Source organism: Lacerta agilis, chromosome 10, assembly GCF_009819535.1.
Source record: "Lacerta agilis isolate rLacAgi1 chromosome 10, rLacAgi1.pri, whole genome shotgun sequence".
NCBI classification, from domain to species: Eukaryota; Metazoa; Chordata; class Lepidosauria; order Squamata; family Lacertidae; genus Lacerta; species Lacerta agilis.
The window spans coordinates 338749-364283 of record NC_046321.1 but is presented as its reverse complement, the minus strand read 5'-3'; the positions used below and the strand labels follow the sequence as shown (position 1 = coordinate 364283).

The 25535-nt window shown below is 53.6% G+C and overlaps 2 protein-coding genes across 2 annotated transcripts; both read left to right on the top strand.

Annotated features, from left to right (window-relative positions):
* Positions 1 to 836: 836 nt before the first annotated feature.
* GCC1 (GRIP and coiled-coil domain containing 1) lies at positions 837 to 6260 on the top strand. The gene is made up of 3 exons (XM_033161622.1): positions 837 to 892; positions 2459 to 3531; positions 4625 to 6260. The coding sequence occupies exons 2-3, from the start codon at positions 2488 to 2490 to the stop codon at positions 5939 to 5941; spliced, it is 2361 nt and encodes a 786-aa protein (XP_033017513.1). The 5' UTR covers positions 837 to 892; positions 2459 to 2487; the 3' UTR covers positions 5942 to 6260.
* Positions 6261 to 7827: 1567 nt separating this feature from the next.
* On the top strand, positions 7828 to 15784 carry LOC117053662. Its single transcript, XM_033161624.1, has 13 exons — positions 7828 to 7983; positions 8625 to 8668; positions 9250 to 9313; positions 10101 to 10241; positions 10689 to 10790; positions 11338 to 11396; positions 11578 to 11727; positions 11842 to 11884; positions 12537 to 12617; positions 13153 to 13303; positions 13760 to 13830; positions 14657 to 14875; positions 15466 to 15784. Exons 1-12 carry the CDS (start codon positions 7939 to 7941, stop codon positions 14816 to 14818), a joined length of 1113 nt encoding a protein of 370 aa, XP_033017515.1. The 5' UTR covers positions 7828 to 7938; the 3' UTR covers positions 14819 to 14875; positions 15466 to 15784.
* Positions 15785 to 25535: the final 9751 nt, after the last annotated feature.

Genomic DNA, 25535 nt, shown 5'->3' with positions numbered 1-25535 from the left:
GGGACAGCAAAGGTGGCAAGGTTTTTAGCTGGGGCAATCGGAATAAGATCCACTATTGGACTACTGATTCAAAACCCTAAAAGGAAGGTATTTTATATAATTGACTTTTTATTTCTATTCTCGGTATCTTGTATTGTTGTTTTATTGCTATGGCCGATGGCTGACTGACGCCAATAAAGATTCATTCATTCATTCCCCGAGGAGTGATGGACAAGCTGAGTGGCTCCTTTGCATCTTCCCAGCAGGACGCCTTTGCCCAAGGAGCGCCTGCAGGGGGCGCTGCCTGGCCAGGAATTGGCCCCTGGGAACGGCCGGAGCCACAAGGCGGCGCTGCTCCGCCTTCGGAGGAGGAAGAGGGAGGGGAACACGTGTCTCGAGATGCGCATCCCGGGAGCATCCATGTGCAGGCAGGAGGATGCTTTGCTAGCCGCCCAGAGTAGCTGGGGTATAAATTGTTATTATTATTATTATTATTATTAGGATCCTTTGGGAGGAGAAATTTAAGAAACAAGGAAACTAAAACGTGCTAAGTGCCCCCCGCCCCCAAATGCATGGGGGAGGAGCGCCGAGGGCCCTTTTTGGTCCCCTCCCCCTCTCCTCCCGGGTTCCTGCGAGGCCATCCAAACGAACCCTCCCCGGCTCTCAATGCGCAGCCGCGGCCTGGGGAGCGGAGGCGACACAGGGACCCCGGAAGCTGCTCGCCCCAGCGCGAGTCTACACGACGTGAACAAGTCTATCGCGTCGCCCTCGCGGCGCAGGGGCGGCGCGGCCTCCCGGGCATGCGCGGACGGGCGGTGTCGGAAGAAGCAGAGCGTCCCGCGCAGGCGCAGTGCGGGCTGCTGCTGCTGCTGGGCGAGGGGCTTCTGGCCGGGGCCGCGCGGTGGCCGGAAAGGTGAGCCCCGCCCCCTTGTCCCTCCCGGGGCCACGCCCCCTTCCCTCCGCTTACCGAGCCCTCCGGGGGGGCCTCTCATTCCCCCCCCGCCCCATCTGGGACAGCCCACCGGGTCCTTTTCCAAGCGCCCCCCACCCGGCTCGACCCCCCCCATCCCCACTGGCACCTGACCCTGTAAAGTGGGGGGGGGGAGGTGACAATAGGAGCAGGGCCGGATTGAGGTTTGATGTGGCCCTCAGTGGCTCCTGAAGGTAATGGGACCCTTGATATGTCCAGCTGTCCTTTGTCCACAACAAATGGTCGCTGTTTTTTGTGTTGAATATGGTCATTGATGGACCTAACAGGTATCTCAAGCCATTTGCACGAAACAAAATATGTATTTTATCAAAGTAATTGATGTAGAAAGGAGCAAACCAGTGATATTTGAGGGAGCAGGCTAGCAGGCGGGACCCATGACTTACATCATAGGAGCCCACACAACACAAAACACGGTTGCCGGATGTAGGTTTTATTTCGTTGGTTTTTTATCTTATATTTTGGAAATGTACATCCAGTTTTTTTCCTTTAATTTTTGGTGGGACCCCAAGCTATAGCTTGTTTAGCTTATATGTAAATCTGGCACTGCGTGGGGGGGGGCAGCAATAGGAGGCAGGATGGGGCTTACAGATTCTCTCCCCGTCCAAAGCGTGGGTGCTGCTGCTGCTGCAGAAAGCACCTCATGCCCCCTCCCCGACTTGGGGGGAACCCTGTAGCAAATGCCTCTGGCGTTCAGGTCAGATGCTGAGAGACCAGGCAGTTGCACGTGTGCAGCCCGTGAGGGTCCCCCCCCCCAAAGGTAGGGGGGCTTTTCTCCTTTGAGTGCCATTGTTTGGCTGGCATCTGTGCTGCGTTTGGGGTCCTCGGGTTCCCCATGAGGACCAGCAGCCTTTCCTTGCCTGCTCCTGCCACGGAGCTGTTCCTCCAGAATGTGGGAGAGAACCTGCCTGCCATGCAGGAAGTCCCAGAGTCAACACCCCCCCCCTGCAGAATACCCAGGAAAACCTGGGACAGAACCTGCCCTGAAATCCTGGAGAGACCCGACCATCCGTCAGTGTATGCGGCATTGAGCTAGATGGGCTAATTGTGTTTGTTTTGCCAAAGTTACGCACCACTTGAGCGTAGGAAACACACACCCCAGGGTTTCACCGAAAGAGAAGACAGGAAGAATTGACAACCATATGTCACGGATGCTTTAGCTGAGATTCCTGGATTTCAAGGGGTCGGAGTGGATGATCCTCGGGGGTTCCTTCCAACTCTACAGCTCTGTGGTAGAAAAAGCTAAAATACTGAAACAGATTGAAATTCACATCGCCTTTCTAAGCACCTTTGGGCAGCCTTGTCTACTTGACCTCAATAGGCAGGGAGTTCCCAAGTGTACTGAAGGTACAGGAAGGCTCTTTTGCTCTTGTTATGAACCCTGCCTGCTAGCAACTGGTGGGCCTCCGTGGGGACAGGATCCTGGATGAGGCGGGTGGTCTGCCTGACACAGCTGCATGGCTCTTCTCACGCCCTGATGTTCCCTTGCAGCTCTCAGAGCCAGCCCAGCCCCTGGAGCCATGGAGAAGTTTGGCATGAACTTTGGGGGCGGCCCCAGCAGGAAGGACCTGCAGGAAACCATTGAGGTGCAGAAGAAGCAGCTGCTGCAGTACCAGGGGCGCCTGAAGGACGTGGTGCGGGCCTACAAGAGCCTCCTCAAGGAGAAGGAGGCGCTGGAGGCCAGCTTGAAAGTCCTGTCGGTCTCCCATGAGGTGGACGCTGGCCTGGACAGCGGGGTGGCCCAGCCCCCAGGGGTGGCTGGCTCCTCCAGCCCAGACCTGAGCGAGGACCAGAGCTCGGTCCACAGTGAGGACAGTCATGGGACGGCTGCCAGCCTGGCCAGTGTGAGGGGGGACCTGGTGGGCACGGAAGAGGGGATGGCGGCAGTGGTGACCGCAGCCTCTCCTTCAAAGCTGGAGGAGGCCAGCGGCTCCGAGAGCAGTGGTGTGAGCTCCGGCAGCGGAGAGCTAGTTGCAGGGGGTGGTGGCGAGTCGGACAGGAGGGTCCTGCAGCTGAAGACTCAGCTGGCCACGCTGACCAGCGCCCTGGCCACCGTCACGCAGGAGAAGTCTCGGATGGAGGCCTCCTACCAGGCCGACAAGAAGAAGGCCAAGCAGGAAATGGAGAGCGCCAGCCGCAGAGCCGAGGAGGAGAGGAGCCGGCTGGAGGCCGAGGTCAAGGAGGCGCAGGAGCAGCTGGCTGAGGTCAAGGCGCGCCTCATCGCGCAGCAGCACGACCGGGCACAGGAGCAGGGCGACCACGCTGTCATGCTGCGGGAGCTGCAGCGCCTGCTCCAGAGCGAGCGCGCCCTGCGCCAGGAGGCGGAGCTGGGCCTGGAGGAAGCCCGCGAGGCCCTGGCTGGGAAGGTGGGCGTGGCAGACCGGGCGGAGAGTGCTGAGCACCAGGCCCGGCAGCTGGGCCGCGAGGTGGAGGAGCTGAGGTGGGAGCTAAGGGCTCTACGGGAGGAGAGCGCCCGGCCGGACCCGCAGGTGCAGCAGCTGCAGGCCGAGGCAGCCAGCTTGAGGAGCCACTTCCAGGCGCAGCTGCTGCAGGAGATGCGGAAGGTGAGCACAGGGTGGGGAGCGGAAGGGGCTCTCTCTCCGAAGGTGGTGGATTTGCCTTCCTTGGAGGGCCACCTGCCAGGGATTCCTGTACTGCAGGGGGTTGGGCTAGATGACTCTGGGTGTCCCTCCCAGCTGTACAAGTCTATGATTCCCTCCTGAGTGGAGCCCCAAAGCAGGCGCGGTCCTTTACCTACAACATGGTCCCTTGACTTCTCCAGCTCACCACAGGGTGGGGGTCACTCTGGCCGGACTGCGCCCCCTCCATGGAGGTGTTTGCTGAGGCCTGTGGATGTCACGCCAGCATGGAGCCTTTTGAGGAGAGGAGCACCCTTCATCAGCCTGGTGGCCTCTAGATATTTGGACAGCAGTTCCCGTCCTCTGTGAGGGCAGCAGCTTGGCCCAGCCTGGTGGCATGACTCCCGGGCAGGCAGAGCCAAACAATGCTTCTTCCCCACCTCCTGGTCAGGCAGGTGAGAAAGCCTTTGATAATATTTCTTGGTCATTCTTGATTAAGGTATTTGAGAAAATGGAAATAGGTCATTCTTTCCTGGCTGGAATTGAAGCGATCTATACTGATCAATCCACAGATATTTCAACAAATAATATTCTTTTGGACAAATGCCAAATAGAAAAAGAAACGAGACAAGGTTGTCCCTTATCTCCATGTTGTTTATTATGGCATTAGAAATAGTGCTTCAGAATATAAGGAGAAGAAATAGGGAACTTAAAAGATATTGAGGTGGGACGTGGAGTCTACAAACGAAGGGTGTCTGCTGATGGTGCGGTGTTGACCAGGCTTCTTCAACCTCGGCCCTCCAGGTGTTTTTGGCCTACAACTCCCATGATCCCTAGCTAGCCAGACCAGTGGTCAGGGATGATGGGAATTGTAGTCTCAAAACATCTGGAGGGCCAAGTTTGAGGAAGCCTGGTGTTGACATTGGAGCAACCTTTGGAGAGCGTTCCAAAAGCATGAGAAGAAATCAAAAGGTTTGGAGAAGTGGCAGGTTTTAAAATAAAACCAGGCTGGGTGGGTTCCTGCTGGCCTCATCCAGCAGCCTCTTCTCATGTCCTTCTGTTTCTCCTCCCCCCACAGACGGCTCAAGCGGAGGAACGGATCCAGTTGGAGGAGCAGCGGGTAGCCGGCTTGGAGGCCCAGATCTCGGAGATCTCTGAGCTCCTGGGCACCTACGAGAAAGCCAAGCAGAAAGACCAGCTGGCCATCCAGAAGCTGAAGGACCGCATCGCCCAGCTGGACCTGGAGAACAAGACCCTGGCCATGGCTGCCTCCGGCCGCTCCCCGCTGGACGTCACGGCCTTCGAGGAGAGCAGTCTGGACGTCAACGTCCTGAAGGACCGCATGGAGAAGCTGAAGGAGATGCTGCAGGAGGCCACCAAGGACAGCCCGGCGTCCGCCCGGGAGATCGAAGCCTTCTGCAGGCTGGAGCCTCCCAAGGGCGGCACGGAGACCGGGGACGGCGAGAAGGCCACCGCGGCCTACTACCAGCAGGAGCTCAAGCAGCTGAAGGATGAGTTTGAGAGGTACAAGCAGAGGGCCCAGGTGGTCCTCAAGAACAAGTCGGCCAAGGACGGGAGCTTGGCCAAGGAGCTGGAGGCGGCGCAGGAGCAGCTGGCCGAGCTGAAGGAGAAGCACGTTGCCCTGCGGCTCTCCTGCGAGGAGGGCACCCAGCAGCGTCGCCAGGAGGCGGAGGCCTGGCGCCAGGAGGCGGCCCGCCTGCAGCAGCAGCACAGGCAGGAGCTGGAGAGGAGCCAGCTGGGCTTCCAGGAGAAGGTCCTGCGGCTGGAGGAGGAGATGCACAAGCAGCGCGACCGGGCGCTGGCCGTCCTGGCCGAGAAGGACCAGGAGCTGGAGCAGCTGAGGGCCCTGGTGCTGCCTTACTACGGGCTGCAGGGGCCCAAGCAGGGCCCGGCCCAAGCAGGAGGGCCCCAGGGCGGGGACCCAAAGGGGGAGGAGGGCGAGGTCTCCCTGGAGACCCTGACGCAGGCGCTGCACCTGGCCGCGCCCAAGGAGCCGGCCTTCCTGCTGTACACGGAGCAGCTGGCCAGGAAGGAGGTGGAGGCCTCGGCCCTGAAGAAGCAGAAGCGCAGCCTGGAGGCGGCCGTGCGGCAGCTGCAGGAGAGGCTCCTGGAGGAGGCGGAGCGCCACCGGGAGGAGGTCTCCGGCCTGCAGGGCCGCCTGCAGAAGAGCGCCCGGGACCAGGGCAGGGAAGGGGCCAACCTGGAGTACCTCAAGAACATCTTCTACCGCTTCCTGACGCTGACGGACTTGCTGGGGCGGCAGCAGACGCTGACGGCCATCTTGACTATCTTGCATTTCAGCCCCGAGGAGAAGCAGGCCGTGCTCAGCCACGCGGGGGGCGCGGGCAGCTGGTGGCCTTCGGGGAAGAGGTGAGCCCCCGGGGCTGCCGTGGGGCCGGCTGCTCTGCCCAGAGGGTGCCCCTGTGCCAAGGAGGAGGAGGAGGAGGAGGGAGCGGGTCTGGCAGTTCCTCTTCCCGCAGCTGTAGGCTCTGAGCGCCTTTCTGCTGCCAGGATCCACCCAAAAGCCATTTCTTAAAAGGGACCACGATCTGGGAGATGGGGATTTTTAATCATTTGGGGGTTTTTGGGGGGGTGTCTTCTTTTGCCAAATGGGGGAATTATTGCAGGCTGCGTTTGGGGTTTTCTTCCTGCTTTGGTTTGTGATCTGCAAATAAAAAGAACCAGCAACCAGAGACAGTGTTGTGGGCCAACGCCTCTTGGTGTTTGGGGGCATGATGCGGCCCGTGTGGCACCCAGGGGTGGAGCTGAGGGGGCCAGAGGAAGAGGGCCCCTCTCCAGGGTGGCTCCTTGGGAGCTGGGTGAACTCAGGGAGAGGAGGCCAGGATTTGCCAGCCACTCCACATCATGGGGGGAGGGCGTGTGGCATCGACACTGCTGACCAGGCTGGCCCCCATCGCAGGAAGGTGGGGGGGGGGGAGAGCACCCTGCGGATTTGCCTGATGAGGGCTGAGCGCTCCACATCCCCAACTGGAGAGGGCCAGGGGCTGGGAAGAGCTCCTCCCCGCCTGAGGTTCTGGGCCAGGGGGGCAGAGAGTTGGGCAATGTCCCAGGATCTGAATCTCACGCAGAACCCTCCAGAGTGGAGGCAGTGGAAGCTGGCATTCCTGCATTGCAGGGGGTTGGGCTAGATGACCGCACGGGTCCCTTTCTAAAGTTCTATGAATCCATGAGCATCTTGCAGGGGACAAGCTCCAGTGGCTGTACTCTGGCTGAACGCCCAGCCCTGGGATTGGGAAGGCCCCATTGCGGGTGCCACCCCATAGCCAGGCCTGCTGCTCTGTGGGTCCAGGGTGGGGGCTGCTCTCTGCTACCTGATGCTGCTGACCTGGCTTTGTCAAGCAGGGCAGAAACAGAAAGGAAACATAGCCAGCTCTTGGATTCGCAAGGGAGGTGAAGGAAAGGGGCTCAGAAACACACATCAGCCACTTGAGGGAGGTTTGGAAATGCGCTTGGTCCCTATGGCACTTTTTTTTGCAAAACAGCTGTGATTCCTGCACTGCCGGGGTTGGGCTACATGAGCCCTGGGGTCCTTTCCGACTGTGATTTTGCAATCCCCTGTAACCTCCCAGCTGCTGTGATGTGTAAAGGGCCTTCATGGGCCTCTGCTCATCCTGCACGGTGCCTCTCCCTGACTTCAGGCCGAGGTTTTTCTGCAGTGCTCAGGGCACCTGTGGAACTCCCTGCTGCTAGGTGCCCAGAAGCTCAGCAGCGTTATCTGGGCAGGCAATTGGTTGCACAGGGCCTGCTCCCCGGAAGACCTGAAGGGGTAGCAGTCCAGCAGCCCTACACAGCAGGGCAGGGAGGCGGTTGGGGGGCTTGGCAGGATGTGCCAGGCAAGGCTTTTGGTCTCTGGGTGACCTTTGCCCTTCCCGAAACCCTCCCCTGCTTCAGGTTTGGTCTGAAGCATTCTGTGCCTTGATTGCTCTCAAGGAGAAACCGAGGCAGGGCTGCTGCTAGACGGGGGAGAGCTGCCCACTGCTCTTTCTCCCCACAGGATGGTGAAAGTGGGGGTCCTTGGTGGCCCCAGGGGGGCACTGCAACTCTGCCTTGACAGAAAGAGGGGTGGCTGGCGCAGCCTTAACTCTGCTGCTGCTTTTGGGGTGCAGGAAAAGTGCCAGACTCCTCCTCCTCCTCCGACTCCTCTGCTTGGGCATGAAGTGGCACACCTCCTGCCTGGGAGGTGCCCTGGCTGCTGCTGCTGCTGCTGCTGCGTCTCCCTCCTCCTGAGCCCAAGGAAAACACCTTGTGCAAACAAGGTCAGCTGAGTGGCTGGCGGGGAGTTTCCCTGGGCAGCAGAGCCCGCAGGGAGGGCAGGCGGCACTCTGTGGCCCCTCCAGCCGTAGCCCCACCATGGCCGAGCGAGGCAGGAGTGGAGCTGCCCTTCTGGACACAGAGGTACCCCCCCATTCAACCCCCACCCATCCCGGGCAATGCTCCTGCTCCTCCGCCCACCCTTGGCTTGGGAGGAATCCGCCTGGCGTGCCTTAGCCTGCCTGGCTCCAGCTGGGAAAGGCAGCCCCATAGCCTGGGGGCAAGGTGGGTCCTCTAGCAGGTAGGCCCAGAGGTGTCCAGTGGAGAGTGGGGGGGCACACCTGGTTTAGCCACGCTGGTGTCTCCCTGCTGGGGAAAATGAAATCTGCTAGCCTCAGGCACTTCCTGAATTTCTGCTCTTGCAGTTTCCCAGGGCAAGAGCGGGCAGGAGCTGGGGGGTGGGGGGGGAGGCACACCACCACTCCATTTGTGTATTCCTATGGCTTGGCATCTCTTGGTTTGTGGAAACATGCAGAGGCAAGAGACCGGCTGCTGTGGGGCTGAGGTGGCCTCAGGGCTTGGCGGCTGCTCTGCAGGGACCTCCTCGGCCCCCATCCTGGTGGGACCCCCACCCCACCCTGGGGCCCTCATCACAGACATCTGGTGACTTACGGGGAACAGCAAACTGGAAAGGGGGGGGGACTCTCAGCAGTCTAGACACACCTTGACTGGAGGGCTTGTGTGGGGGCACCTCCTAACCAAGACGTCTTGCCTGCAACCTCTAGGTCTTGGCCTTGGCGTGGGTCTACCTGGTTGCCCTGGCTCTCAGGTGAGTGGTCAAAGACCACCTTTCCCTCCCTCCTTCCCTCCAGCAAGTCCTCTTCACCCTCCGCCCTGTTGCCCTCCTCCTGGCGGGATCTCCAGCCCCATACTCTGTGGGTCGCAGGGAATCCAGGCAGCTTTCAGGGGGGCCTTTGATGGTAGGGGGTGAGCAAGGGCACCCACCCACCCCCAGGCTGTGCCCTTTGCCTGGGTGGGTCCTGGCTACTCGTCTGCCCGCCATGGGGGGAGGGGGCGCCTGCAGAGTCTCTGCTTGCCCCTGGCACCCACCCTCACCTGCCTTCTCTGGGGGCACCCGAGGGTGTCAGGCACATCTGACGCCAGTAGTTGAGGGCAGAGCACACGGGTCCAAGCAGCTCCTCTTCAAATCCAAATTTGGAGGAAAGAGGGAGCAGACGGCCTCCCTCCCCAGGACGTGACAGGCCAGCTTCTTGGGGGCTGCCTCCTCTGCCCATGGGCACAGTGGGCGGGCAGGCGGCGGAGGCTACGTGAAGCCCATGGCAGGGGGAGCTGGGTGTCCCCTCTCCTAAGCGAGAGCCCAGCTGACTCCTGGCCCTCTTTGTCTTGCAGCCTGCTGGGCAGCGGCTCCATTGTGGCTGCCTCCCTCCTCCGAAGGCGATGCTGCCAGGATCAGGTCTGCCAGGGTGGGGTTTCCCACAATCCTTGGGTTTGACAGCAAGCAGCTCTCCCCCCCCCCCATTCTCCGCCACCCAGGGCACCATTCTGCAGGAGCCCCCTGGGCGCATGGGAGAGTCGCTTGCATTTGACAAGGGCTTCTCAAAATCCTCGCCTGAGTGCTGCCGCCAAAGAGAGCAGCTTCCAAGAGGATTGGCTCAGAGCAATCTGGAAGGCCCCCCCAGCTCCCCCCCCATCCCAACTTAAGGGGGGAAGCCTTTGAAGGGTTAGGGTTGCTGTATTTCAAAATGTGAAAATCCGGACAGAAAAGTTGTCGAGCTTTTCCCCAGCTGGGAACGGGGGGCATTATGTTCTGACAAGAGAAGCAGGGCGGGGGGCTCCCTGGCCTGCCTGACCTTTGAGTCCCCTTCAATCTGGTTATCCAGAGCATGGGTAGGCAAACTAAGGCCCCGGGGGCCAGATCTGGCCCAATCGCCTTCTCAATCCGGCCCACGGATGATCCAGGAATCAGCATCTTTTTACATGAGTAGAATGTGTGCTTTTATTTAAAATGCATCTCTGGGTTATTTGTGGGGCATAGGAATTCGTTCTTTTTTTCTCTCCCCAAAATATAGTCCGGACCCACCCACCCCCAACAAGGTCTGAGGGACAGTGGACTGGCCCCCTGCTGAAAAAGTTTGCTGACCCCTGATCCAGAGGGTGGGTCTGGTCTGGGTGCCAGGGGGCAGAGGGGTCCTGCCGGTTGCTGGTGTGGAGCTGGCCCTGACCCCTTGCTCTCCCCCCAGCTCTGCCCGCTCTTCCTCCTCTCCCTGGCGGATCTCCTGGGTTCCTCGGCCCTCCTCTCCGCAGCTGCCATCCAGCTCCTTCCGCAGCGGCTCTTCATCTCGGCCTACCAAGCCTGTCCCTACCTGCTGATGCTGGGTCTGGTAAGGCAGAGCTGGCAGGGGCGTGTGGCAGCACCAGTGGGTGGCCTGGGATGCAGCCAGCTGCCTTGCACTGAGTCAACTCAGAATTACCTGCCCTGACTGGCAGCCATGGCTCTGCAGGATTTCAGGCGGAGTAGTCTCTCCAAGCCCCACCTGGAGATGCTAAGGGGGGTTTGAACCCAGGACCTTCTGCTTGCAAGGCAGATGCTCTGTCCCCCCTTCCTGGGGTCTCATGGCTGCCCCCCTTGCCAAGAGCTTGACCCAAGTGAGTCCTGCCAGTTCCTGCACAGATGCACAGGTGGATGGGGCAGCCTCCTGGCTCTGGAACCAGCTCAAGCAGCCCTGCACAGCAGCCCTGCCTTGTGCCAGAGCTAGGTTGCCCCCCCCATCCCCTGCCAGGCACCTCTCGCCTCTCACCTGCCCTTGCCCTGCCTTCCTCTTCCCCAGATGTTCTACGCCATTTCTCTGCTGATGGTCGTCGTCTATGCCTACGAAGTGAAGCGAGCTCTGGGGGGCTGGAGGGAGGCCCCTTCCTCTGCCCTGCTGCAGGTAGGAAGGGCTCGGGGTCCCTGCCTGGCCCCTGAGAGCTTAGAAGGGACCCCAAGAGTCATCTAGTCCAGCCCCTTGTAATGCCTCAATCACAGTTAGGGTGGCAGAGGATCTCCTTACCAACCGGGAGGATCCTTCTACCCATTGGCAATGAGAGTTCCTGGGGCCCTCCAGTTTTTTTGAGCCACAGGCACCCTGCCGGCTGGCACTGATGGGAGTTGTATCCAACTTGCCGGGGGGGGCACCAGCCTGGGCAAGGCTGCATGAGTAGGGTGCTGGCCGGCCTTCGAGAGGGGGTGTCTGAAAGGACTTCTAGGGCCTGGCTCCATAGAGGGGGGCTTCTCAGGACCCCGGCCATGGGTGCCCAAGGTGCTCTGGCCAGGAAAGGCTCTGGCAGAGACCCCAGCCCAGTTGGGGGAGGTGCAGGAGGCTGGGGGGGGGGGCACCTGGGGGAGATGCAAGGAGGACTTGGACAGTTCCCGGTGGGTGTTTGCCTTTGCTAAGGAAGATGCCTTCGTCTCACCTGCCATCTCTGTTTCCCTCCAAGGAGGAGAGAGGCAGGTTCAATGAGAGACTCCAAACAAACCTGCCCCGTCTCTTGGCCTGGTAGGTGAAACTGACCGGTGGGGGGTGGGTGTCGTGCCACGCTTTGCTCCGTGGTGTATGGCCCCCCCTGGCCCCTGGAGGCCATACGAGGTGAAGCCCCCTCCCAGCCCCACTGGCTCTGAGCCATCTTGTTCCACAACATCCCACCCTGTGTCTTCTCCCTGCCCCCAACGCAATAAAGGCTGCTCCCTTTCCTGGTCTTCGTGGTCCTGCTGGTGATGCGAGGCTCGTCCCTGAGAGATGTGGCGCCCTGGGCCTTCCCCCCGGTGGCGTTACAGGCTGGCAACGGCTCGCGTGGCTCGCGTGGCTCCTACAGCCTCTACTGCTCCAGGTAGAACCTCCCTGTCTTCCCCTCCCTTGGGATGGTGTGGGATTTTGCAGAGGAGGGTGAAAGGAGGCTGGTCTTTTGCGTCCAGCTAGCCAAACCCTCCCACTTTCCTTCCAGCTGCTTGATCCTCATCCACCACTCGCAAGACACCTGCTACAAGGTACTGCCTCCCCCTCCCCCCCCCCCGTGCTTCCTCCATCAGCTGCTTCCTCCCCCTGTTGGTCTGGGATGGCCCTTTCTTGGACCCCATCCTTTAGGAGCACAAGGTGCCTTAGTTCTGGGTGAAGGGCCCCCAGCAACAGCAGGTTTGTGGCGTTGTGAAACCAGCTGCCCCCCCCCCAGCTCCCCTGGAGGACCAGACGGCTGCCCCAAATGCTGCCTCCTTCACTTCCTGCTCAGGTGGTGATAGTGCCCAGATATTGGCATGGGGCTAGTCTCAAGGAGTCCCAAGGGTCATCCAATCTAACCCCAAGTTCCCTGAAACTCTGGTTGAAATGGGGGAGTTCTGTTCCCCTTCCATTCCCAGCCTCTTCCCAGTCTTCCTCCTGCCAGCATCTACCCTGTCACAGGAGAGCAGGAACTCGCTGCCCCCCAAAATAGAGGGTGATATGATTCTCGGGAAACCCTCCTATCTGCCTGTGCAGCTGAGCCCCAGTGGGGGTCGGCAAAGTGCCCCCATGTGGGCTTCAGAGGCTCTTTCCTGAACACCTGCAGAAGGGCCACTGGGCCTGTTTCCATGGGGAGCTGACCCTTGGACCTCACCATGCCAGTGTTGGCCCCCTTACTGAGGAGCTTCCCCCCTCTCCTCCCAGTACACAGGCAGGAAGGACTCTGGCAAAGAAGCCAATATCTTCTTTCTCGTCTTCGTCTCTCTGGTTGTCGCCTGCTGCACAGTAAGTGTGTGTGTGTGTCCGTCCGTCCGTCCGTCCGTCTGTCCATGTAAGTGTGGGCATCCACCGTGGCCTGTTTATTTATTTTATTATTTATTGAATTTATATACCGCCCTATACCCGGGGGTCTCAGGGCGGTTCACAAAATAAAATCAAGATCTAAAATCATAAAATACACAATGAAGATAAAAACAACAACCCACTAGCCCCCCTGTTGTGGTCAGCTGACCTTTCCCCTCTTTGTCCTTTTTGCTAGGAATAAGCTGCACATTTTAGTAAAAAAAATGGTTTACTTACATTTCAGTGCAGTCAGCAAATACGTCAAAATATTTTACTCAGGTAAAAACGGAGCCTGGTCTCTGAGCAGAGCCCCTCCCAATGCTGAGGCCCATTCGCTGGCTGACCAAATGACCTGTTCTCCTTGGCCAGGCGAATGGGCATTCCAATGGGGCAAAGAGCCCAGAGGTGGCTGGGGGGTGGTTCTGAGTTCTGCCCCTTTCCTTGCCCCTAATGGCTGCCTCCCGCTGCCCCTGGCCAGGTCCTCTACTGCAGGGTGAAGTGCTGGTGCCGCCGCAGGCAGAGAGGTGGCCCCACCGTGAACCTGCCAGCTCCGGAGAGCAACGGCTGTGCCAGCAGAACCCGCATCACCTGCTTCTTCCAGCTGGTCTTCCTGGTCTGCTGGATGCCAGGTGAGTGGCCTAGGAGCCTTGTCTCCTCCTCGCCCCACCCCTCTCTAGCTTCTGCCTCCCCTGAGAGGTAGGACCGCCGAGAGACTGCTTTGGGGTCACTTGCCTTCCACGTTGCAATACTTGGGTCTGAAGACATGGAAATCCAGACTCAAGGCATCTTGGAGGGGAAAGAGGCAGACCAAAGTCAACTCTCTTCCTGTTTGGAGACCCCCAAGTTAAGCCTCATCACTTACCTCCAGGTTTCTGATGTTTATTGAATGAGCTGAGAACAATCAAGACACATTGTCTAACAACTAATCCCCACCCTTGGGGTGGATCCCCAAATCAGATATAGCCCCTGAGAGCTTTCATTGGGCTGCCGGGGGGGTGGAGGGAGGCTCTGATCCGTCAGGCGGCAGCCTGGTGACCTTGGCCAGGAAAAGTGACATGGCCCCTTCTGCTCTCCTTCCCCCTCAGCTTTCTCCCTGTGTCTCCTCTCCTTCACCAGCCTCCAGCCGGCCTTCCTCTTCTCTCTCTACGTGGCTGTGGTGAGTGACGGGGGGGGGGGTGTCCTTGGAGGGGCTGAAGCAAATGCACTGGTCTTGCATCGGCTCCTGGACTTCAGTGCTGGCGAAGGGAGGGGCTCCCAGTTATGTCCTCCCCCCCCCTTTCCTGCAGAGCTGGCAGCCCCTCGCCCTTTTTCAAACACCCTGCCTTGTGGAGTATTCCCTCAGCCTCCTCTCCTCTCCCCTCTCCTTGGGTGTCCTCTGGGCAGCCGCAGCTGCCGCCCCGGTCTCTGAGCTGTCCCCTCCTGCCCCAGAGAGGTGCCTCCTCACACTGCCCCATAGGGGCCTAAGATGCAACCCCTGGCCAGCCCTAGAGGCACCATTCGCCTGTGGAGCTTATAGCCAGGGCTGCTGCAACAAACAACTGTGCAAGACTTTGGCAGGCAGAGAGGGCATCAGAGGAGGGAGGGAAGGGAAGGACAGAGGCCAGTGTTGCCCACGGCACCCCTGCCCATCATTCAAGGTACCCCAGGGTGCCACGTCACACTGGTTGAAAACCACTGATCTAACTAAACAAAGTCATTTGGTGGTCAGCCACAGAAATGCAAGCAGCTGTACCCACCTCATCAGGCTGCTGAAGCAAAGAAATCCACCAGAGGTGGCCTTGGATACTTTGAGCCATTGCAGGATTGCAAGTGGGGTCTCAACTCCCTGGATCTCTGGGCCCCCGTGAAGTTTCCCCCCTCCCCAGCCTCCCTTTGCTCTGCCAGAGCACACCTGTCTCTCCCCCCCCCCGAGATGCTGAAGTGCTAGATTTTGCACACAGACACCCCGTAAGCGTGACGCCCCCTCTTCTCCATTTCCGCAGGCCCTGACCATCTCCCTGCCAGGCTTCTTACACAGCCTGGTCTATGGATGGCTCCGGCAGAACTTCCGCCGAGAGGTGACCGGGGAGCAGGTGCCCCTCCTGGGCCACCTGGACCAGAAAGCCTTTTACGAGGACTCCCTGGCCATTTGCAGGGAGGGCTGAAGAAAGAGGGGCAGGCGGGGTCTCCCAAGAACAGAGCGCTGCAAAACTCAGGCAGGGGTGTTGTAAACAAAACCTGCCCTTTGTAGGTTCTCCATCGGTAGGAGAAAATCACAGAGGCCAACCAGAGAATATTGAGAAGCAAAGCAGCTAGCAAGCCTGATCTTCATTGAAGCTGTTGCAACAGGGTGCTTCCCTCACACACAGGAGATTGGAGGAGGATCCAGAACAATGGTGTGCCTGCCCTTATATAGACATTTAAATTTCCCACCCTGGATGGAGTCCAATACCACCACCCCAGATACATCATACCTACATCACAGAAGAGACGGTCTACAACAGAAATCTGAGTGTGTTGTTTATCTCCTGTCTGCCAGGTTATATGATAATGCCTTATCCGATTGCCTTTCCTGGTAGTCTGGCCATTCCATTGAGACAGTAATCACTTAATTCCTGAGACAATGGGAAGGTTCCCTCACCCCCTCCCTCCTTGCAGAGAAACATTTGGTCAGTTTTTGGGAGTCAAAATGGTGCCAGGACTGTCTTCTTGTGCTGCTTCAGACGTGGTTTATATATTTATGTACGTGTATGCTTGGTACATTTATGAACATTTATTATATATCTAAGACCTTAAAATTCCTATAACGGGTAGCAGCTCAGCTCTGCTTCGCGCCAGGGGTGGGGGTACATTACAAGTCCCTCCGCCTCTGGTTTTTTTGTAACGGTATTTTGCTCAGGACTTCTGCCAGTGACAGCATTAGCCCAGCAGCCAGCAGGATCACACCAAAGACGCACAGGAGCCGTGCACTCTGCTTGCTACAGGGGCTTCAAGTGTTGTGGGGAAATTGTTGTCACCCCCCCTTTGCTCTGGGGTCTCACGATCCCCTGGGGTCCACTTGACAGTCAGAGCAAAGCAAGAAAATGCAACCAGGTATATGAAAAGCAAGGCGAGTAGGAGGCCCAATCTTTATTTTGCAGTGAGGTTCCTACTTCTGAAACAGCAAAAGCAGCAGCAGCAGCCCCCAACAAAGGGTGCAACACCTATTAAAAGTTTGCCTTTTGCCCAGAGATCCACTCCCCAAAAGCACCGTCCAAATGTTGCAACACATCACAGGAAGAGGTGATGTTTTACAGAAACTTGAGTCCTTGCCTTGTCTCCAAGAGATCTGTGGATGGGAAGTCTCCTCTCCTCTGCTCATCTGTCACCCTTTGGGCAAACATGAGCACATCCCTTTGGCATCACAAATAACCTTCGCCCCAAGCCATTCACCTAGTCTCTTGTTCAACGGTTTCTTCCTGGGCAGATAAGGACCCTTTCTTCCATTGTATTGCCCATTGAGAGTTTGTGTTCTGTCAGGACTCGGGGATTATGGCTGTAGTGCTCACACTCTGTGTATGATTCTGTGACCTTTGGCTTGAGTTCTATTCATGAATAAACTATTTTATTTTAATATCTAGTTTTCCCATTCATAAAACAGGATTTAGGAGTGCTGCTTAATAACTTCCATAAAGCATGGGGGGTTGGGGGAGGGGCAGTACCTCTGGTTGGGGGGGCACACACACACACACACACACACACCATGCCCCTTCTGGGGCAGTTTGTCTCACTTTGTTCCCCAGTCTGCCCTCGGTCTCACCTGGGGCTCCTAGTAGCTGCCAGCATGATGCAACAGGAACAACACTCTGGAAAATGGCTTTGACTGACCCCAGGGCATATTTTACTGCCCCCCTCTCCCCTCTCTCTATAATTTTCCATTTTTACAATTATTTTAACGACAAAAAATAAATTCATCCAAAACCAATCGGCTGTTTCTTTTACTCCCCTCCCCCTTCTCTGTGGTTACTTATTTTGCATCTTATTCTTGCTGCATATCCAGTTCAAACCTATTTACAATTTTCCGCTTTGTAATTCCTTTTAATTATTTCTTACTGCTCATGTTTACATCAATCCTGCTAATGTTTTCAATTGTTTACAGTGCATCTTCGTGAATTCAGCACATTTTCCCCATTCTGTTCTAAGAAACCTCTCATCTTTAGCTCTTATTCTTCCGGTAAGTTTTGCCATTTCCTTCACTGGAACTCTTTCTTCTTGCCGTTTCTGGGTGCACACCATTCGGGCAGCCGTAGTAGCATACCTAAAGAGGTTTTTTCTGTTCTTTGAAATCACCTCCCAGAAGACTTTTGCTATCTTACATGGCCACCACATATGAAAAAGATTCCTTCCTTCTCTTTACATTTCCAGCAGGTAGCCCTGCTCACAAGAGGCCTCCTCCTCCCTGCAGCAAAAGCAGTGCTGGAGGCAGCAGTTACGGGTTAACAGCTCAACCTGACTGGCGTAAGATACGAGAGCTACAGGTTGCCTTTGTTGGTGGGATAGATTTCAGTGCCTCACTGGCCAGCTACCACCTGCCTTAAGCCGGGTAGCCCCTGTTCAATAAAGCATTGACCTGCTACCACCCACCCGCTATTGTGCTTGGAGCTCAGAGTACCACTCAACACATGGACTGAAATTCTGCACTAGGCAAGAGCTCTTTGACAGAGGAACAGACTCCCTTGGGAGGTGGTGGACTCTCCTTCCTTGGAGGTTCTTAAGCAGAGGACGTCTGGTCGTCTGTCATGGATGCTTTAGCTGAGATTCCTGCATTGCAAGGGGTTGGACTAGATGACTCACGGGATCCCTTCAAACTCTGCAATTCTATAATTCTATTATTCTCCCTGCTGTGAATTTTTTGATGGGTAGCGAGATTGGCTCTCCTGCTGAACCTGTTTCCACATTCCAGGCACTGATATGGTTTCTCCCCTGTATGAATGCTCTGATGGGAAGTGAGATGGGAGTTCCGACTGAAGCTCTTTCCGCATTCCAAGCACTGGTAGGGTTTCTGCCCTGTATGAATGCTTTGATGGGAAGCGAGACTTTCCTTCCGACTAAAGCTCTTTCCACACTCTTGGCACTGAAATGGTTTCTCCCCTCGGTGAATACTTTGATGTCGACGGATGTTTGCACTTGTGGTAAAGGTCTTCCCACATTCCAAACACTGGTAGGGTTTCTCCCCTGTATGAATTCTTTGGTGGTACGTGAGACTTTCCTTCCAAGGGAAGCTCTTTCCACATTCCAAGCACTGATACGGTTTCTCCTCTCTATGAATTCTTTGATGGGAAGTGAGATGGGAGTTCCGACCAAAGCTCTTTCCACATTCCAGGCACTGGTAGGGTTTCTCCCCTGTATGAATGCTTTGATGGGAAGTGAGATTGGAGCTCTTATTGAAGCTCTTTCCACATTCCAAGCACTGATACGGTTTCTCCCCACTGTGAATTATCTGGTGGCGGCGGACGTTTGTGTGTATATGAAAGCTCTTCCCACATTCCAAACACTGATAGGGTTTCTCTCCTGTATGAATGGTTTGATGGGAAGTGAGACTTCTCTTCCGAATGAATCTCTTTCCACATTCCAAGCAGTGATAAGGTTTTTCTCCTGTATGAAGTCTCTGATGGGAAGTGAGACTTTCCCTCCGACTGAAGCTCTTTCCACATTCCAAGCATTGATAAGGTTTGTTCCCAATGGGATTTCTTTGATGGGAAGTGGAACAGGAGCTCTGGATGAAGCTTTCTCCATACTCCAAATATTGATACGGCTTCTCCACTGTGTGAATTACGTCATGGTCTCCCTTTTTAATTTCCCATTCATCACCACCTGAAACGAAGAAAAAGATGGATTAGAGTCTCAGGAAGAAATGGGAGTTCCCAATTATGGAGCAATGCTCATTAACACTTGTGATACAGGGAGTTAGATGGGAAGTCTTATTCCAGGTTTCACAGCCTTTGATTACTGGCATTAACAGAAATACCTGTGAGAACCTGAGATTCGAATAGCCTGTCTCTCTCCTGGCCCAATCATGGAATCTGCTCCACCTCCAATAGCTGTCCTCTCTTTGGTCAATCAAAAACAGACAGAAGCAAAGAAGAAAAAAGCAGTTCAGGCCAGCCTGATCAGTGTCAAAAAAGAAGTAACAGGAAACAACAGGAGGAACAATATTAACTGAAAAAATAATCAATAGCCACCCATGGAAGGTGAGTTTGGGGGGTATTAGAATCCCAGGTGCTGCAAGTGGCCCTGTTAAACTCCATCAAAACCGGGGAGGCTTATCACAGAGAGATATGCATGGAATTTCCAAACAGAGATTATAATCCACAAGGGAGCCTTACTGAGAGAGGCCACAATCCCACGATTCTCCTCCATGACTTCCTTATGCAGAACTCTCTGGTCAGGTTCCAGCAATGCCCATTCCTCATCTGTGAAATGAACAGCGACATCTTCAAAGCACACTGGACCCTAAGAGAGAAAGAAAAAGGTCTTCCTCTTAGTCAGAATGAAGATGTTCTGCTACACATTGCTCTGTTGCTTTCTGCTGTGTTGTTTTAATAGGATCATTTTGCTGCACATTTTAATTGTGGGTGTTTCTTTAAACATCTTAATGGAATTCTTTTATTGTGCATTTTAATGATGGACATTAACCTTAGTGTAAATGGGGGAACTCCGCAATGTGTTCCTCAAATCACTCTGTCTGCACCAGCATTCCCGCTTGCCAGACGGAAGGATTCCTGCTCTCTTTTCCCTGTGTGCTGTTTTGGAAGAACCTGATACCCTGAGGTCCACTTTGAGAGAAACATGGGGGCACAGGAAGGGGGGGGAGATTGGGGAGAAAGCCCCATTCCGTAACTCTTGGGGCTAGTTAGCTGAATCCTGGCCACTTTGTGGGATGTAATCCACTGGGAGCAGTCAAGTACAACATTCCTTGTTTTGCTAGAGTGGACATGCAAGGGAATGTTTGGTCCAGCCAGTTGAAAGCTAGGAAGGACATTAATGTATATCCTTTCCTGTCACCCTGAACATTCCCACACACTTTTAGAAGCCTGTGTTGGCATTCAATAATAAATCTAGAAATTAAACTGCAAATGACTGGTGAATCATATTAGCAACATTCAGAAGGTGAGTTAATGTGAGATGGCTATTCCTTATTCTCAGCACATAAATCTTCTAAAATAGTATTTTCAGCCTTTGTTCAGGGCAGCCTTTGTTAAGAGAATGAGAGAGATTTGTTTGGGTCTGGAGGGACCCTGGCTGCCCCTCCCCTCGGCCTCCAGCCCCACCGTGCTCTTTCCCCCTACCCCGTCTGGTTCCGCAGCTGTTGCTCCTCCTTCACCACCATGAATAGACAGAAGAGGAGATCTTGCTGACATAATCCTGTCACCTGCAAGAGACAGAGGTAAGTGGGAAGTCATGAGTAGATGCTTTTCTCAGAGGTTAAACACCACATATCAAACTACAAATGGGCCTTTGAAAAAGTCTTGCCTGCTGAATGGATTATGAAATTTGCACCCATTTCATATTTCAGTTGTGTTAAAAATACATCTTCCCTCTTTGGGGCTCTTGGACCATATTCCCCCAAAAGATAAAAATAATCCATGTGTCAGTTTCGAAATCCACAGAATGTAACCAAACAGAGAAAAGTCTTCTTCCTCCTTACCCAGCGGCTTCTCTCTGGTGTCCAACAGAGTCCTTTCAGTCTTAAAGGAATCCAGACCCATTTCTGCAAACAGATCCTGTCTCTGAAATAGCAACAAGGATTCAAAACAGAAAATGGGGAGAAAGATTAGCAATGGGAGAGGCGAAAACCTGAGGGGTATACAATCTCATTCCTTGGGTGCTTTCCAAAAAGGGGTGGGCCATTAGTAGAAAATTTTGGGAGACTCTCCCTCATGTTCTGAGCTGCTTAGGAAAGTCTCTCTCACCTGCTGCTCTGCCTGCTTCCTCTCCTCCACCTGACTCAGGAGGAAACCTTCGGCCAGGGCCACCGCCTGGGAACTGGTCTCTGCTTCACATTCCCTCACCCAGCTCTCCATCTCCGGGGGAAGGACAGCCAGGAACTGCTCCAAGATCACCAGGTCCAGCATCTGAGCTTTCGTGTGCCTTTCTGGCTTCAGCCACTGACGGCAAAGGTGGTAGAGACGGCTGCAAACCTCTCGGGGTCCTTCGGCCTCCTGGAAGCAGAACTGCCTGAACTGCTGGCTCTGCACCTCTGAGCGTAGGGTGTCCTCCTCACCCAGGATCTTCTGCACAGTGCTTTCCCAGAATTCCCCACTGTTCCCAGTTCTGATGGCATGGCCTCTTCCTGCTTCAGGCCCAGCTGAGTCTTGCTCATCCATCTGTGCTCTCAGGAAGATTCCAAGAGAGATGAAGGAATCCCTTGATCTTCTGCCAAGTTCTGAGTGTCCGAATTAGAGGTGCTAGGAAATTCTACAAAGCAAGTACATTATTCTGCTATAAAACTGATTGTCAGGAGGAAAATGGAGAAGTAAACCTCTAGCCCAAGCATAGGGAAACTCGGCCGTCCAGATGTTTTGGGAATACAATTCCCATCATCCCTGACCACTGGTCCTGTTAGCTACGGATCATGGGAGTTGTAGGCCAAAAACATCTAGAGGGTCAAGTTTGCCTATGCCTGCTTTAGCCCTTCTAGAAGGAAAGTGACTATGAATAATGTTCAGGCAACTGCAGATGTTTCTGTGAGATGAATCAGCTGTAGATATACCTGTAAATTTATTGTGCTATTTTTGTGTTATACACATGACATGAGAAGACTGTCAATATTTATTTACCGGTAATATTATTTGCTTAATTAACAAGAATTTTGTGGATCCCTAGAGGCAAACGTAGAGTGAGCACAGTCTCTGGTGCAGCAGTTTAAATACTTACAAAACACTGGATAACATTAACAAAAATGGATATTCTAGACCTGGAGGGTCATGATAACAAGTTTAGTTGGCACGCATATTTATGGTATGAGAAGGCAAAAGTACATAAAGGTTTCTTGAATCATCTTGTAAGAAAACCCATCTATATGGTATGGGAGAAATATAAAAATTTATTAGAACAGAAAACACCCTGGTGGCTTTCCCCACTAGAAGCGAAATCCTTGAAAAAATTTAATATGAGCAACGATTGGGCAATATATAAAGAGCTGTTAACGGAAGTAGAACAACAGTTGAAATGGCAAAATTGTGAGGACATAATAAATTATAGTTAGTGATATTGTAACCAATCAGTTATTGGTTATAATATCACTAACTAGATATATTTAAGATGGATAAGAAGTATGGATTTAGTAATGAAATCTCAAGGTTTGAAAAAGAATTGTTAGGAGAATAATTTAAAATTACTTTCTAAAATGTACAAACTAATTTTAGAATGGTATACAAAAGTTGAAGAAGTTAAATCAGTAATGATACAGTGGGTGAAAGATTTTGGGTACAATGCACAGATTCCATCATGGGAGAAGTTATGGAAAGATGATCTGAAATTTACAGCATGTTGTATGTTGAAAGAACAATATATGATAATGATGTACCGCTGGTCTCTAACTCCCAGAAAGATAGCAAAAATGTATAAGACAGCTACAAATATCTGTTGGAAATGTAAGAAAAAAGAAGGCCCTTTTTATCATATGTGGTGGGCATGCAAGGTAACAAAAGCATTCTGGGAAATGTTTAAAATAACTTTTATTTTTTAAAGCCAGAAGTTTTTATTTTAGGAATTATATGCTAAAATCCCAAGGGAACAGACAAGATTGTTAATGTATGTGATGACAGCTGTGCAGATGCTCTTTGCCCAGAGATGGAAAGAAGCCAAAGGCCCCACCAGAGAAGAATGGCAGATCAAGCTGATGGACTATGACGGAATGGCAAAAATGACCGGAAAAATAAGAAATCAAGAAGACCAAAACCTTTATAAGGAATGGGGGAAATTTATAACTTATCTTAAAAAACCATTGTAAACAGTGTGATTGCAATAATACTTATAATGTAACAAGAACTGTGGATATAATAGAGATACAAAAATTCTGAATTATTGCAAAAGATACAGTAGGAAAAGTTTAACAATAAGGCCCACAAAGGGGAGGAGGGAACTCAAGAGGATTTCGTTGGAACCTTGTGTTTCTTTACATAACATGTGGTGGTGTGAGTGTAAATTTTTATATCGAAAATTAAATAAATAAATCTGGGGGAAAGTTACAAAACATGCAAAGATATGAAGCACCGGGATATGGGCTGTGAGACATTTTTCAACACCCCGATGCTACCAGAGCTTCCCCTTTCTACCCCCTCTGGCATAGAACAGACCACACACTTCGGTAAGTGAAGATGGTTTTTACTTACAAACTTTCCAAGTTCAGATTCATGCATTTCTCCATACAGCAGCAAGAAAGCACAGGCAAGAAATCTTGGGTTACAAAACGGAATAAAAGGTTTCTGAAGCGTGGCCTGACCTTCAAGAGGTCAGATATGTCCTATCTGGCCAAGTTCGCCTGGTAAAAGAGGCCAAACAGCAGAAGGCAAGGGAGCCAAAGACTATTCCGGGGTTCATCAGCAAAGGTCTCCCCGCAACTGGGACTCCCCCACACAGCAGAAGGACGGAGAGCCCCGCATCGCCCTCTCCTCCTCCTCCTCCTCCTCCACCAACTGGCCTCGTCCTCTTTCAAAGCCATCTCGGATCCGGAGGTTTCAGTGCACGTTGCATGATGGAAGGACTTCCCTTCAGGAGCCCGCCTCCATCTGTCAACACCCACTCTTTCTTTCTTTCTTCCTTGCACTGGGTTTCGTTTCATGTTTCCGCGCGGCTGCAGCAGCCTCCATTCATAAACGTGACCGATCCATTCCTGTAATCTGAACGGGGTTTATTCCCATGCCTTTCCCGCGCCGCCGCCCCCCTTTGACCCACAGACCTTCCCCAAAGGGGCCGGCAGCGCCTCCACGCAAAAGAAGCGCGGCAGAGCTGCCGCCCTCCTGCGACCTCCCTGGCAGGACCCTCCGCTCCTTGACTTGGGGGTCTCCCCTTGCAAGCTCCCCACATGCACGCTCCCCTGTAGCCCTGGGGACCCCCCCCCCAATGCACCCTCTGGGGAGAGAGAAAGGAGACTCACCGGGTGCCAGCAGGCGCCTCCTGGGCAGCAGCATTTGCAGGGAGAGACAAAAGCACCCCCCTTTTTGCAGGAAAAGTCTGGGGAGGCGGGGAGGGGCTTTTGCTCTGGAGGACCTGCCCTCCCCGTCTTTCTTTCCTGTCCTCTCTAGGAATCCAGCTGGTTTCTGTTTAACCCTTGGCAAGCCGGGCGCACCCAGCTCCCTCTTCTCTCCCTCTGGAGAGCAGGAGCCCAGGGGGAGCCGCGTGCATGTCGCGCAAAGCACCCAGAGGGGAGAGACTTCGCTCTTTCCACCTGCCTTGCTCCACCCTCTAGTCTCTGCTTCTCAGTTTGTATTGTATTATTTTATGTACTGTGGTTGGCCTTTGTTTTATTGATTATAGTTCAGAAATTATTTATTGTAACTGTTGAGTGGATTTCTGTTTAACTTTTATATGTTGGTATTATTATTTTATACTATTCTAATAATTTTATACTATTTTATACAATTCAAAAAATGTTTATTTTTTGATGTAGGTTGCTTATTTTTAAGTTACAGGTGGGTAGCCGTGTTGGTCTGCCTGCCATAGTCAAAATAGAAAATTCTTTCCAGTAGCACCTTAGAGATGGGAGTGCCGGATCACCTCATTTGTCTCCTGAGAAATCTCTATGTGGGACAAGAAGCTACAGTTAGAACTGGATATGGAACAACTGACTGGTTCAAAATTGGGAAAGGAGTACGACAAGGCTGTATATTGTCTCCCTGCTTATTTAACTTATATGCAGAATTCATCATGCGAAAGGCTGGGCTGGATGAATCCCCAACCGGAATTAAGATTGCCGGAAAAAATATCAACAACCTCAGATATGCTGATGATACAACCTTGATGGCAGAAAGTGAGGAGGAATTAAAGAACCTTTTAATGAGGGTGAAAGAGGAGAGCGCAAAATATGGTCTGAAGCTCAACATCAAAAAAACTAAGATCATGGCCACTGGTCCCATCACCTCCTGGCAAATAGAAGGGGAAGAAATGGAGGCAGGGAGAGATTTCACTTTCTTGGGTTCCATGATCACTGCAGATGGTGACAGCAGTCACGAAATTAGAAGACGCCTGCTTCTTGGGAGAAAAGCAATGACAAACCTAGACAGTATCTAAAAAAGCAAAGACATCACCTTGCCGACAAAGGTCCGTATAGTTAAAGCTATGGTTTTCCCAGTAGTAATGTACGGAAGTGAGAGCTGGACCATCAAGAAGGCTGATCGCCGAAGAATTGATGCTTTTGAATTATGGTGCTGGAGGAGACTCTTGAGAGTCCCATGGACTGCAAGAAGATCAAACCTATCCATTCTGAAGGAAATCAGCCCTGAGTGCTCACTAGAAGGACAGATCCTGAAGTTGAGGCTCCTGTTCTTTGGCCACCTCATGAGAAGAGAAGACTCCCTAGAAAAGACCCTGATGTTGGGAAAGATGGAGGGCACAAGGAGAAGGGGACGACAGAGGATGAGATGGTTGGACAGTGTTCTCAAAGCTACTAACATGAGTTTGGCCAAACTGCGAGAGGCAGTGAAGGATAGGCGTGCCTGGCGTGCTCTGGTCCATGGGGTCACGAAGAGTCGGACACGACTGAACGACTGAACAACAACAAAGCACCTTAGAGACCAACTGAGTTTGTTCTTGGTATGAGCTTTTGTGTGCATGCACACGAAAGCTCATACCAAGAACAAACTCAGTTGGTCTCTAAGGTGCTACTGGAAAGAATTTTCT

Bases quoted from the DNA above. Each gene is read 5' to 3' on its own strand.
- GCC1 (XM_033161622.1), top strand. From the start codon at position 2,488: ATGGAGAAGTTTGGCATGAACTTTGGGGGCGGCCCCAGCAGGAAGGAC. The intron at 3,532-4,624 runs GTGAGCACAGGG...CTCCCCCCACAG, and splicing joins TGCTGCAGGAGATGCGGAAG to ACGGCTCAAGCGGAGGAACG.
- LOC117053662 (XM_033161624.1), top strand. From the start codon at position 7,939: ATGGCCGAGCGAGGCAGGAGTGGAGCTGCCCTTCTGGACACAGAG. The intron at 11,728-11,841 runs GTAGAACCTCCC...CTTTCCTTCCAG, and splicing joins TACAGCCTCTACTGCTCCAG to CTGCTTGATCCTCATCCACC. The intron at 13,831-14,656 runs GTGAGTGACGGG...CCATTTCCGCAG, and splicing joins TCTCTCTCTACGTGGCTGTG to GCCCTGACCATCTCCCTGCC.